Raw genomic sequence first — 14,530 nt, 5'->3', positions numbered from 1 at the left:
ACTGTAAACAGAGCAGAAACCGATTTCTAGTCAAGCGGTAAAATCTTGCTTAGTGTGAAATGATGGCACAAAGTCTCTTGACTTGATGTCAGCTCGAATGTCTTTGCGTCCATCCCAAAGACTTGTGTTGATGTCTCACTCACTATCCTGACACAGCTTTTGAATCCCAGAGAGTGGCGAGGTATCTGACTGATGAAGGGCTGAGTGCCAAGCTGCTGGAGTTGTTTATCCATAACTCATGCAGAAAATGATGTTAAATATAGAACACTTCATGTAAACAGATAAATAAAGATCTGAACAAAACCTGATGTGCATCAAAATCGCTGACAACATTACACCTTACTGTACATTTCCCCAGCTTCAACACGATCATCTTCTTGTCCATATCACAACGTACATGTTTACTACCAGACAGATAAAAAACAGTCTCCTATCTTTCCTTCTGATGTATTCTTTTCCATTATTATCGCTTCAGGTTTTCATTCGCCTATTAATAACTGCCGATATGTATTCATATTACAGTGATACCTCGGTTCTCGAACATAATTCGTTCCGGGAGGACGGTCGAGAACCAAATTGTTCGAGAACCGAAGCAATAAAACCCAAAGGAAATAATGGAAACATTAATTCGTTCCACGCCCCAGAAAATGCCTATTTACTGGCCTAATTTGTATATAATATATAGAAAAACATGAGTCTCACAAGAAATAAGAAATAAAAGTGTATTTATTAAAACAAAAAAAAACAAAAAACAAAAATGTACTGTACAGTACAGTACAGTACAGTAAATTGTGTTTCTTTACTGTACCTGTACCAAACTTTATGGATGAATGGAGGGAGGAGGGAAGGGGGATGGTTATTGTCACTGATGACGCAAGCAAGGGGCGCTGGGCAGAATGACGCATTCACTCAACTCGGCTCATCTCGGACGTTCGGATGTTCGAGTTCCAAATATTTGTTCGAATTCGACAAATTTCTCGAATTTCCTGGTCGAATACCGATTTGGTCGAAAGTCAAGGCGTTCGAGAACCGAGGTATCACTGTATTTGCTATAATTTGTTCCAGTATTGCTTTCAACTGTGGTTGTGGAACCCCATGTTCCTCTTAATACCTAAACTGATAAAAAAATGATTAGTATACAAATATTTTTCCTCCCCAGTCCTATAAGATCTAATTATAAAATGATTAACACATAGGTGTTAGAGAAACCTAATCCTGTACCGTGCCCTCAGGTGTGTCGCCAATAGATCGCTGTATGTAGTTCCGTTCAGCCTCGCTGATCCTCTTGTGTTTAGCTGGCGTGTCTGCCGTCACCACAAACCACACCACGACCCACACCAGGTTGCCTATTCCTGAAAACAAAAATGGTACTTAGCACGTGTAAACTGTCAGGGTCAGGGTATGGAGGGTGAAGTGTATAGTGTGGGAATGTTACCCACGTCAGGCCTGGTTAGGGGCTAGTGGATTTTTGCCGAGCGAGCATCCCGGATGTTGGAGACAAACACGAAGGTGACCTCAGTACCTGTGCCTAGACACTGGACACATAGACCCGTTAGAGACGAGGTCGAGAACAGAGCAACGGGGGTACTCGACTGTTTGGTGCTACGTGGAAGAAGGCATAAATGTATCACCGTGTTGGTTCTTAAAGGCACGGAGACTTATCTTGGGGATGATGGACCGCCACCTTGGTCAAGTCGCCTAAACCCTTTACGAAATCAGTGATAGAGCCCTTACTCCGGGAAAAGTCAGAACATTTCTATTTTTTAAAACTAAAAGTGTAGGGAAAGGACTATCACTGCCATTGAACGGAGTGTTACAGAAGACTTATACATGAACGGTTAGCGGTCTTTATAGAGATACTAAAGGGCGATGAACAATTTACGATGTTTAGCTGTGATGAACAGTAATGAGGATTTGCAATGATGAACAATTGGAAACTTAAGGATTACAGTGAAGGGTATATGACTGTCGATTGGAAACATTATGTGAAGTGGATTATACTTTTAAATATATATTTAATCTCTTGTGGAAATAAATTATTGTCACTCTAGGAGGGGCTGCCTCACGAAGAAAATCTGTTTTGATGTGAGCGAATGCACATGTCAAGCCGTGTCGTGAGACAAAAACACTGCAATCAATATAGATTAAATAATTTTCTGAACAGAAACAAAGGCGACTTTTTATATTTCAACAGATGAATACTACCAGACAGATAGAAGATGGACCCCCAGCCGTTGTCAAAACCGTAGGCACACAGCAGAGAGGACAGCGGAAAGGTCAGTACAATTGCACTTGGCATACCTAAATAGCAAAGTAAAATGAGCTACTAAAGATCCCTCTACTCTAGCACCCAACATACCTTACATATGAATATGTAGAGGCTAAGAAATTGTTTAATCTCTCTCTCACTTTACTTGACATTCACACATGTTTACTTAATTGATTACGATAATCGCAAAACACTATTTACAAAAAATGTTAATTTAAAGAGATATGTCTACGGAGGAAACGTCACCAGCTAAGCAGAAGGACATTATTTTGCTTCTCTCCAGTTTTGGCGCCCAATTGCCCATCATGGCGTAAAAACAAGGTAAAGAGACACCCTGAAACACACACACACACATTGAACTACAAACTGAAATACTAGAAAATTCAAAAACACAAACTGAGCACAGAATGATTTAAAAAGGCATAGAGCACAGAAAAACATAGGTTAAACAGTCTTTATAGAAAAATTAACCTGTGCTTTATGCTGCATAAAATACTGCAGAAATATATTACTAAAATTATTTACATGGTAATACTAATTAACACGAGAAGAGAAATATAATGTCTTAAACAGTTAGTGTAAAACTTTTATATCAATAGACAGCTATAATATTACATACTATTACAAAAGAAAAAGCACGATATTAGAAATAAAAACTATATGTAGCCGTGTCTAGGTATATAAAGTCCGATAACCTTCAGCATGTTTTTTTTTAACTTAATTATGACATTAGGAGTAGTTCTCATGGGCATGTAAAACAGAACAAACCGCTGCAAATCCCAGGAGAAACCTAAGGCCATACACTAAATAAACATGAGCACGTGCAGCAAGGGGCATAACCAGCGTGCTCAGGGCACAAATACTCTGACAAAGCCCCCACACCAGCCGCCCACCAAACCGACCAGCCAGCCACCACCGGGATTTGAGTGAAAATGTACCTAAAAACAAAAGAAACCTCGTCATTATATTATTTAGTTTACCTACATGTTAATGTCATGACTAAGGCAACACTTCAAAACTTAACGAATGAAGGTTTATCTGTCACCTGCAAAGCCAATGGGAACGAAATGACCTATTAGTATAACATTAGGTCTTTAGAGAATTTTAGTTTTAACTTTTAGTTGATTTCTTGCCAAGATGGATTGTCTTCTTAAAATTTTTTTTTATAAAGTTGCATTTAGAAGTGTGACAGAAGGTCGAGTACCCATAGAAGTACATGGCCAGAAGACGAGACTGTGTTTCCTTATCCCAGTCAAACTCGCCAGCCTGAAAAAGAAACTTTGCTTGATAAATTGTGAACATATGGTTGCATCATTTAAATTGATAATTATTAAATAGCTGATTAAATAAAAAATACGTTGTAAATGTAACTGATATATTGATAAATAAAGGTATTTTGACATTTTATAACAATAGACAAATTACAGAGAACAGAGCATGTACGAACGCAGAGTTTGCACACACACACACTCACGGCCGGTTATTACTACTGATAACAATAACTAGTTAAATGTTAGTTCTGTGTGTCATGTGTGAGATGGTCCTTTCCCAGGCTGTTTTATCTGAAGATGTTCCTGTTGTATTAAATATCGGTTTATGATTGAACTTTCAAGCAGTTTTGAAAGTAGCGATACACAGGGGTTAGTCGGTGTAACCTCAGCCTCTTGGCTTATATAATGGATAACCATGGATTAGTTTGAAAAGGTATGAAATCGCCGAGTGCTGTTACTGACACTGTTGTGTACCCTTCTGGGTTTACCTTTCTTAACACGACTAAAGATATTCTGTTTAGTGCAGTTCTCCTAAAATATTTTAGTATAATCAAATGTAAAAACTACTTATGTCAAAAGCATGAACACACCTAAATTAATCATTTCCTGCCACACGACAGACGTGTTGTACACTGTGCTAGTCATTTTGTGGACAACCTGAGTGAAGACCACAAAAAGATTAACTCTTCATCTTCTTTTAATTTAAGGTTAAGTATTAAACTGCTAGCAAGAGAAAAACAAAATGGTGAGTAGACAAATTAATTCTCCTCACGTTCACAGACAGGCTTGATTTTATTATTTCCAAAGTGCAGCCACTTTCAGCGACCCTGTCGTCTGCCTCTATATTCCTGTGCAGTCACATCCGGGTAAGCGAGGGTGACTTTGGTAGTGAGGCTGTGTGTAGCTACGATACTGTCATTCGTCTGGTGATAGGAAGTGACGTTGACTGGAGGCGCACGCACCATACAGATGATGGCCACGCTGAGGTTCAAGCGAGTGACGTATAAGATGAGAATGCCAAAGAAAGAGAGTATGGCGAGATTCCATCTTTGAGAACAAAACGCTGTCAAAACAGATCAAGAAAAGAAAAACTTTCAAAGAAGCTTATTAGATAAAAAGCAGTTAGTTAAAGAAGTGGCATAATGTATTAAAAAAGCAACATAAAAAGTAGAAATCCAAACATTTTTTTATCTCTTTCTAATAAATATCGTTTAATCTGCTTGGTCAAGGATGATTTTCATGCTAACATCAATGTTTCGAACTGGTCACCTTTGTTGAGATGCTCCAATTACTAAGGTACAGTGCCTCAGAAGGACAGTTTTACAGAAAGTTTAAATTTTTTTTATTAAACAATACATATAGCACAAAACATAAAATACTGCCACAAAAAACAATTGGCATAAATAAATCAACAAACATATCCCTGTCAATGTACACAAACATTTCCTCAACCTCATTATACATACCCTATGTCAGGAGCAGCTTACAGTTGTATACATAGCATTCAACACATGGTAATAAAAACACATAATACATAATTAGAAAATTTTCCATTCCCGAACTCTTTTTCAGGCACTTAGCACATTTTAACCACGCACTTGACGTATACTAGTTTATAAAATGACATCAGTTATATCCGAGGCACACCACACCTACATATTATCTTCAGTATAAATGTTAAATTGGGGAATTAAAACATCTACTCACAAACACTTTCAGATAGGTATAGGGTATGTAGACTACAAGAAGACATAAGGGATACACTTTTTTACAGATACATAACAATATTAATTTAACAAAAAGCAATATTTTACAATATAGCAATATAACAACAAAAATATGCACATAGATCAACAGACATTTTAACAAGACATCCATCTGCCCAGAGAAGCCAGCAAAGTAAAATTTTACACAACAGAAAAATATTAGTTTTTTCCATCTCACATAATTCAAGCAACCATCATAAAAGGCAACTTGGATCCTATGTTTCATAGGCTGATAGCACAATAATATTAATGTATGTCATATCAAGACATATGTAGCTTTAGGTAATCATGAAGTCATTTTTATTTATATATACATGTATATATGTCCAGTCAGTATTTAGTCTAGTTAACAAGTTGTTTATATGTTACCAGTGTTTAGCAAACTTTTCTTCATTTATTTCTAATTATGCATTGAATTTTTTAATTGTATATCTCTGTTTCAATATTTGGATAAAGGATTCTAACTGGGGGATGACTTTTTTAAATCTACAAGAATATAAGTATGCTTTTGCGAAGCAGTAAAATTAAATCAAGTACAACAACTGATCAAAGTTCTTACTGCATCCAAACAGAGCCAAATGTTCACTGATAGTTATCTTTGGAGCATTTGTACTTTTGTCTCACATACACTTTTGTAAATTTCTCCAAAAATCATGAGCATATTTACAGTTCCAAAATATATGCTGAAATTTTCTTTCTCATCTCTGCAAAGGCTGCAGACACAATCATATCTAGTCCCATGTGGAATAACATTCCTTTTGTCCCCAGAGTTCTATGTAGCACTCTGATTTGAAGACATTTTAATTTAATATCTAATAATAAGTTTGCAGTTTTTCTTTCCTCACCTTTTTTGCCTGTAACTCTCCTCACTGACTGTTGACTTTGTATTGCTTCACACACTTTAAATAAAACATGTCTTACCTTTGGGCAAAACACCTTTGGGGCCTGTTGTCTCCATGTTTGCTTGTCGTTTAGTGTAGTCTATCGTTACAAGCGAGAACTACATCACCACAGGGACTGGTGGGTCTGCACAAAGGATTGCAGTTTGTCACTTAAAGGGCACGAGGAGTGAAACGGTTGGGTTAAATGATAGACATTGACTTAAACAGATGGGTATTAACATTCCCAATTATATCACCGCAAAGTTTAGTTCAGTAAACGATTATTTACTTACAATCGCTTGTGGACATAGGTCTTAGACGCTCTAAGTCCGTCACGTGATGTGTTGTTATGTAACATCTCTGAGCAGTCACGCACAAGAGCTGTTCTCATTTTCCTGATGGCAGGTCGTCAAAACGTAGTATGGCACATTTGGAAATGGTGTAGTGATGAAAACAGTAAAATGATAGCATGTTAAAAAACTCTACAGAATACTAGTGTGAAAGATCATGAAGCTGCAAAGGTAATAGTTTCAGTGCGCTAATGTATCCGTTGATGTGTCAGTCACTGTACAGAAGGCTATGGACTATAATAAGTTTAAAAATTGCTTATTAACCTTTAATTTTCATTAAATATGATTCAAAACCTCATCATTTGCGCCAAAATGATCGTTTGACTCCCTTTTACCTTTAAATACTCGCTTACATCTAAGGGGTCATGTCAGAGACAGTGCACACACCTTGACTAATCGTTTGTCTTCATGCGCGTGACACTGAAAACATGCACTCGTCACATGGTAGACTAAATGTAATAAGTGTAATTCCCCTTTATAATTCATTAAACTATAATTTGTTTTGTTATTATTAAATTTTTCTGATATATTACCTACATCAACTTAATTTTTCGTCTGTCGCGTGAGAAATTTTTACTGTTAAGTACTTCCAATGTAAATTACTATTCACACTTTAGAGAAACTAAAAGTCCTAAAGGCAGGTACGAGTGTTTGTGTCCGTGTGCACGTGCGTGTGTTACGAAATAAGTGATGTAGCCATTGGTGGAGATCACGACCGGCGGTTTGATGCGATAGAAAAGGTATTTGACCTCGGATAACCCCACCGGTGTCGGCCGTGCGGTTTTGAACCGGCCTCCTAGACATTGTAGCGAGTGTTAGTGTGACTGGCGTAAATCTCGTTAACTGCACTCTTCGGTGAGATAGCGCACATTCGTGACAAGTACAAGTAACTGGTAGATGTTTCTAGATATGTTATACATTGTAGTAAGAGTAACAACACGGTAGCAGCTACGGCTGTGTCACCTGTGATCTGTAGGTGTGTGTCGTTGTCAGGTGTAGTTCCAGCGCGAGTTGCATGTTTCGATCTGTGCTGCTGATTACTAATTGTCTGATGTTTGCAAGTGAAGATCGTTGTATAAAGTGTAAATGAAGTGTTTTAAAACTCTCTCTTCTACCTCAAAAGTATAGATTGTCGTAAGTTGGCATCAAAGATGTCGACCCACAAACGAGTCACTGACATAGGTGTGTGTGTGTGTTTGCATAAAATAGCTGAGATGTTGAGAGTTTATCTTGTCTCCACTTTGCATCTACATTACCATTTACAAACACAAACAATGCTGACATATCTATTGGGCAAGTAGTTCTCCAGGATAGATTGACATCTGAAAAAAAGAAACATCTTTTGGAGTAAAAGTATCAATAAAATTTCACAATTGACACATTTATTAAGAAATTATAATAAAGCAGGAATTTTTTTCACGTGATTTATTTTTTTGTACTCTGTGTTCACCATCTTCACTCAGTCTTTAAAGGCTTACAGTGGACTGTCCCAGCAAACACACCAAGATTCGGCCAAGCTTGGTGCATCCTTGGTCTGCCTTGGTACCAATATTGGCTCTTCCTTGATCTTTTCATTGGAGGTGATAGTTGGGCCACGCTTAGCCCAAAATTGGGCAAGTCTTGGTCGAATCTTGGTACTAAGGTATCGCCCATCTTATCCCGATCTTGGGCCATTCGTTCATTACCCAAAGAAACCCCACATTCAACCAATAATGCCCCAACAATGTTTTTGGTGGTATATATTAACCCTATTTTGCTGCGGTGTTGTAGCTGAAGACAGCTTGGTTCGATACGTTTAAAAGATTGTCCTTTGTTTTGGTCTGTAAAACGTCCTTCAGTTGACAAGTCATTAGAACAAGACTAACAGTAGCTATATTTACTTGCAAGTTGTTCTATATTACCAAAAACCATATTAAGATACATTATTTATTCCCTATCATAACCACAGACACATAATTTTCTTATCACGATTTAACCAGGAGAACACGGTAAATATGAATAATAGCCATTTTACTTCTACTTACTGTCAATAAAGATTAAAATAATATGCACCAACATAAAATATACACCAATACTAAATGTAAACACCCCTTTCAAAAGATCTATAAATGAATAAGCATAAAATACATATCAAGGTATCAAGATTATTTACAAATGCCCCTCCAAAAGGCCATAAAAACCCAAGTATAAAACTCATACAATACACATAATACAAACAATCGACTTGCGGCCTCCATCATAGTCACCTTATATGGCCAGCCATTCCCCTGTATACTTGTCCAGCGTGCTCAGTTCTACAATTTGCTAGTCATGCTGTGGACAATAAGAAGGAAGACCATCAAACGACGAACTCTTCAACTTCTTTTAATTCATCCGGGTAAGTGAGGGTGACATTGGTAGCGAGGCGGTGTGTAGCTAAGATACCTTCATTTGTCTGGTGATCGGAAGTGACGTTGATGGAAGGCGCACGCACCATGCAGATGATGGCCACGCTGAGTATCAAGCGATTGAAGTAAACGATAAGAATGCCAAAGAAAGAGAGTATGGCGAGATTCCATCTTTGAGAACATAACGCAGGTGCTGTCAAAACAGACGAAGGCACAACGAATATTAAAAGACAAAGCTAGTTATATCTTAAAATATAAAAGTAAAGTAAGCAAAATTTATTTTAAACGATGGAGAAGTGTCCCAGATAGAATGACAAGTACAAGCAATTAGTTAAAGCAGTGTTTAAATGTTTCAAAATAGCTACATAAGAATTGAAATCCGAAAATGCTTCCTTCGATCTCTTCCTAATAAATATCGTCTAATCTGCTTGGTCAAGGATGATTTTCATGCTCACACTAAAACTTGCAACTGGTGACCTTCTGCTGAGAATACTCTCATTACCAAGCTAAAGTGTCTCAGAAGAACAATTTTAAAAGAATTGCATTTTTCCATTCCACACGTTTTCTACCCATAACTCGCCTTATTAATTGCTGACTTCTTCTTGCGACACACAGTTTAAAAAAAAAACATGTCTTACCTTTGGGCACAACATCCTCGGAGCCCGTTGTTGTCATCTTTGTTCTCGTGTCGTGTGGTCAGTCGTTACAAGCGAGAACTACAACACAGAGACTAGTGGGTCTACAAATGATAGCAGTGTCACTTAAAGAGCATGGGGAGTTAAACAGTTGGCTTCAATGGTAGGCATTGACTTAAACAGTTGGAGATTGACATTCTCAATTATGTCTCCGCAAAGTTTAGTTTAGCAACACGATTTTTTACTTACAATCGCTTGTGCTACATAGGTCTTAGACGCTCTAAGTACGTCACATGTGTTGCTATGTAACATCTCTGAGTTGTCCTCAGTCTTCTGAGTGCAGGTCGTCACAACGCCGGTAACTCACATTCGGAAATGGCATAGTGATGACAAGAGTACGGTGATGACAAGGTTAACGAACTCTAAAGAAAAGTAGTGTGAAGTATGATAAAGCTGAAAAAGTAATAGTTTCAGTGTAGCTAATGTTTGCTTTGATGTAGCAGTGTTTTTAACGTTACATTTTCAATAAAAATATTTCAGAACCTCATTATTTTAGCTAAGCAAACGAAGAGTTTGACTCCCTTTTTCCTTTAAATCATCGTTTATATCTGAGCGGAGATGTCAGGGAGCATGCAAACACCTTGACTAATCGTTTGTCTTCATGTTCGTCACACCAAAAACAAGCATTCGTCACATGGTAGACTAAATATGATACATGTACTTTACAACTGATGTTATGTAAACTACAATTTGTTTTTATAATTAGTAAATTTTCTGGCACTTTTCCTGAAATCAATTTGTTTCTTTGTCCGTTGCGTGAGAATTTTATACTGTGAAAAACTTCAAATGTAAATTACTATTAAAACTTTATAAAACTAAAGGTCCTAAAGGCAGGTACTAGGTCTGTATCCGTGTGCACGTGCGTGTGTTACGAACTAAGTATTGTCGCCATTTGTGGAGATCCCGCACGGCTTTGAACCGACTCCTTGTTAATCTTGTTAACTGCACTCTTCGGTGGATAGCGACATGCGTGACAAGTAGATGCTGGATGTTTCTAGATGTGTTATATACAGTGGGAGCAACTAGGGGCTTGTGTCTTGTAGATGTGTGTTGTTGTCAGGGTTAGCTCCAGCGTCCGTTGCTATTAATTGCGTTTCGACATGTGATGCTGATTATTAATTGTGAAGTGAAGTGAAGACCATTGTATAACCTGTAAAGGAAGTTTCTTCCACTGTAAAGACAGTTTATTCTCTGAATATCGGGAAGAAGAAACAAGTAAGTCTTTTTGTTGTTGTTGTTGTTTCTAAAGTATTAACTAGTGAACACATTCACGAAGAAACTATAATAACACGGGGGACACGAGATTTCTTTATTTTTTCTGCTGACATTGTCTTAACTAAGTCTTCAAAGGCTTGTTATAGCTTGTTATATTACGTGAGGATAAATGTCGAGTTCATCAAAGGTTCAGAACATTCATCTGCTCTACACAATGACCTGTCCACCAAATAGGAATATTTTTTGACAATTCTATTTTTGGATCCATCTATTAGAACGTCCACGTAGCTTTTCAATAAAAATATGTATCAATTTCCAAAAAAATATGATCGACGAATAAGCAGGCCTTAGAATATAATAGCAGTGTTTCTTCTGCAATATTCTTTACGCTATTTGGGATATGTTCTTGTTTTATATAGGTAAAGAGATACGTTACACTTGATAATTTTTTGAACATACTAACATATCCAAGAGGGCGATTTTTTTTGCTTGTTGTTAATTTTGATGTTCTTTCTCTGGTTCTGTAATGGTACTGCTTGTTGTTCTTGGAGTCAGGAGGTCGGCGTTGTTCTTAGTGACGTCCCCTACAGAAGCGTCTTCACACTGGGAGATGGGATGACTGAGGTTTTTTTGGTTTTCTACATCTTTCACACTTTGACATTCCACCACATGTTCTTCAGACGGAGGCGCCGCCCAGCTCTGTAACTCTCCCTCCGCAAAGATGCCGTACACCATCGCTCCCACAACGGACAAAAGCGGCGCAGACGTAGAACACGTGACGCCATTCTTCAGCCGTTCCCTGCAACCGAGTTCACAGAATAAAATGGCCACGAGTACAGACACACACTGAGGATGAAACTATTTTTCCAACTACAGAAGTGGGCGCTCTGTTCAACCAATACTGTGCAAGTATTACACTCATGTAATACAATAGGATCATGAGATAGTACATTTCACGTGACCAGCTACTATTGTCCACATGACTAATGTCACAGTGTGGCCCAGTGTTCCTAGCGCGACGGAGGTTAAAGGCGGCCTCCGCTATTTACAGGAGTCACACTCGTGACAGTCACGGTACTGATTCTTCACTTGGCAATGCGACAGTTTAGGTTTTCCTAGTGGGCCTCTCTCTACCTCTTCCTCCTTCCCTCCACAGGCACACACACACACGCACACTTACACACACACACACACACACACACACACAATGTTTTATCAACGATAAACTCTTATCTCGCTCAGTATTCGTAACTAAGTCATTTCTAACCTAATAGCCAGGGAATTGAGCTGAACTGATAGCTAGAAAAAAAAAAATCCTAGAGTTTTTACTCACGTTAGGTGTCAAGGCTCCTACTACTAGTGGTGCAACCATTCCAGGAACAGTTCCACCCGTGTTTGTGATACCAAAAATCACCCCAGCATGTCTTGTGAAAGAAACATAAATGACGGATGGCATTAATGATGATTTAACACGTAGGTCATTAGTCTGACGTTATCAAACCAATGGGAGACATCAAAACTAGGGGTCGTACGAGCAGGGAACTGTAAGGGGTTTATCGTGCTTACGACACGGAGATGTGAAAGGTCAACACCTAACCGGGTTTTGAACAATTTACGAAAGATGAGATTTAAAACATTTAATTAACGAATAGAGAGAGAGAGAGAGAGAGCTTGCCAGTCGCTAAACAGCCTTGTCTCAATATTCAATCAGCAAAAGTACCCACCGAGGGGCGAGATTCAATGTGATTGACAATGTAACCTCCGCGGTTCAAAGCCATGAAAGACAAGGACAGGCAGACCAGAAACACCGCCACGGCTCGCTGACTACAGTCCATGTAGCCTGCTGACACGATGCACGTGGCCGATCCCAGAGACGCTGTCAGGAACACAAATAGAATGATTACATTTTATGCTAATGACTTCGATTTCATAGCTACCCATAGTACTTTTTTTTAGCAGTTATCACCCTTGACTCATTCCTCACTGACTCATCACAGTAACTTACCTACATAGCCATTAAACAATAAAATATTTCTATATTTACGACTTTTTCACTATAGTCTATCAGTAAATGTTGGTGTTGATCGAAGTGTCGGTCCTTAATAAAATCACCAAAACCACACTGAAGACCTTACCCAGGATCTGGAAGAGCTTCCTGGTGTTCTTGGTGCTGAGAATGCCTCTCTCTCTCAACCTGTCCGCCACCTGCCCCGCAAAGACTGATACTAGAGTTTGACACAGGAAGGGCAGAGCTGATAGAGCGCCATTCTGAAACACCACAAAATATAAGGAGCACGATACCTCAAATATATACAGCAACAATTATTTATCTACTGTTCATTTTGCAAGAGTTCTTAGACAGTAATCCATCGATTTAGTTGTACCCGTTTGGGTGTAGGTATTCTTGCGTGCGTGGGTGTGTTGTGATGAGGTGTGTGTGGATGAAATAATTTAGGATGATAAAAAAAGACTTCCTTCAACTGTTAGACTTTAAAAGTCGTATCCCGTTACCTGTTTGATATCAAAGTTCAACACCTCCTTCATGAAAACAGGAAGTGACGTCAGAAGAGTGTAAGAAGTGTATGTGGTAGACATCTGAACAATAGCGCATGCCCAGACAGCAGGTGAAGTAAAAATAGCTCGCCATGGGGTTGGCAGTATTTCCTGACACAAAAGTTACAGCAAGCTTCAGTTCCAAACATTGCGAAAAATTGCAAGTAACTTCACAGAGCTATTAATAGCAAACTTGTGTATTTCTGGTTTTCTTAGAAACTAATGAGAATGTTTAAAGGTATCATAGTTTGTACTTACGATGTCAACAAAGATATCAAGTCATCCGTTTAAAACATGCATGAACCTGCTTTAGTAGGTATACCTTAGAAACTGACGGTTTAAAGTACTTACTTTTACTTACGTTCACTCGTTTAGTCTCTTCTATTTGTTATTATGTGTTAACTTTCCAGGGTTGTCCATAGGAATGTTATTACCATGGGAATCCCATGGGATGGGATGGGATGGGACAGCACACAGTTGTATTTCCCATGGTAGTCAATACTTGATATTGTAAAATAAATTTACGCTGAAATTTGCAGTTGCGTAAGTAAATTATTGGAAAAATGAACATAGGTTTCCACTGCTAAAAGCAAGTGCGAAAATTGTTTTGGCCTTACCAGCAGTGTTGTCCATAGGAATGTTATTACCATGGGAATCCTATGGGAAACGTGCCATGGGATGGGATGGGATGGGACAAGCATAAATTGCCATGGGATGGGATGGGATAGAAAATATCCTTCCGAATCTAATTAAAATTTATTGCATCACTGACAAAGTTGTTAGAGAAACCTATCTTGTACCTTGTCCTCAGGTGTGTCGCCAATAGATCGCTGTATGTAGTTTCGTTCAGCCTCGCTGATCCTCTTGTGTTTATCGGGCGTGTCTGCCGTCACCACAAACCACACCACGACCCACACCAGGTTGCCTATACCTGAAAACAAAAACTGTACTTGACATGTGTGAAGAACACGATCATTTAAGAGATTAAATGATGATTGTTTTAACAGGAAGAAACAACGGTTGGATTTTTTTTAATTTCTCTAAACTTATGCTTAATTCAAAGAGAAAGACATTAATTCGTCTACCATATCTAATGAATCTCAATCTCTTTTAATCTCGTCAGATGTCATAAAGTTGACATTA

The 14,530-nt window shown here is 38.3% G+C and overlaps 1 protein-coding gene and 1 long non-coding RNA gene across 5 annotated transcripts in view; both read right to left on the bottom strand.

Annotated features, from left to right (window-relative positions):
- Positions 1-14,530, bottom strand: part of LOC112558372 (sialin-like) — a 30,666-nt gene that overhangs the window by 12,201 nt on the left and 3,935 nt on the right. For 2 of the 4 annotated variants that reach the window (XM_025228834.1, XM_025228836.1), the window contains one exon: positions 1,222-1,352. In XM_025228834.1, coding sequence (XP_025084619.1) covers positions 1,222-1,352 — 131 coding nt within the window. Of the gene's footprint in view, positions 1-1,221; positions 1,353-2,205; positions 2,302-2,515; positions 2,604-3,037; positions 3,208-14,187; positions 14,319-14,530 lie in introns of all 4 variants that reach the window. The other 2 variants (XM_025228837.1, XM_025228835.1) reach the window with 2 other exon arrangements.
- Positions 6,286-9,919, bottom strand: LOC112558381. The gene is made up of 6 exons (XR_003098141.1): positions 9,809-9,919; positions 9,563-9,640; positions 8,962-9,117; positions 8,784-8,850; positions 6,481-7,859; positions 6,286-6,332 (listed from the first exon to the last, which is right to left on the bottom strand). It is a non-coding gene; the product is annotated as an uncharacterized LOC112558381 (long non-coding RNA).

The sequence above is a fragment of the Pomacea canaliculata genome, linkage group LG2, assembly GCF_003073045.1.
Source record: "Pomacea canaliculata isolate SZHN2017 linkage group LG2, ASM307304v1, whole genome shotgun sequence".
NCBI lineage: Eukaryota > Metazoa > Mollusca > Gastropoda > Architaenioglossa > Ampullariidae > Pomacea > Pomacea canaliculata.
The sequence above is the reverse complement of the archived record's forward strand: the minus strand, read 5'-3'. Positions and strand labels throughout refer to the sequence as shown.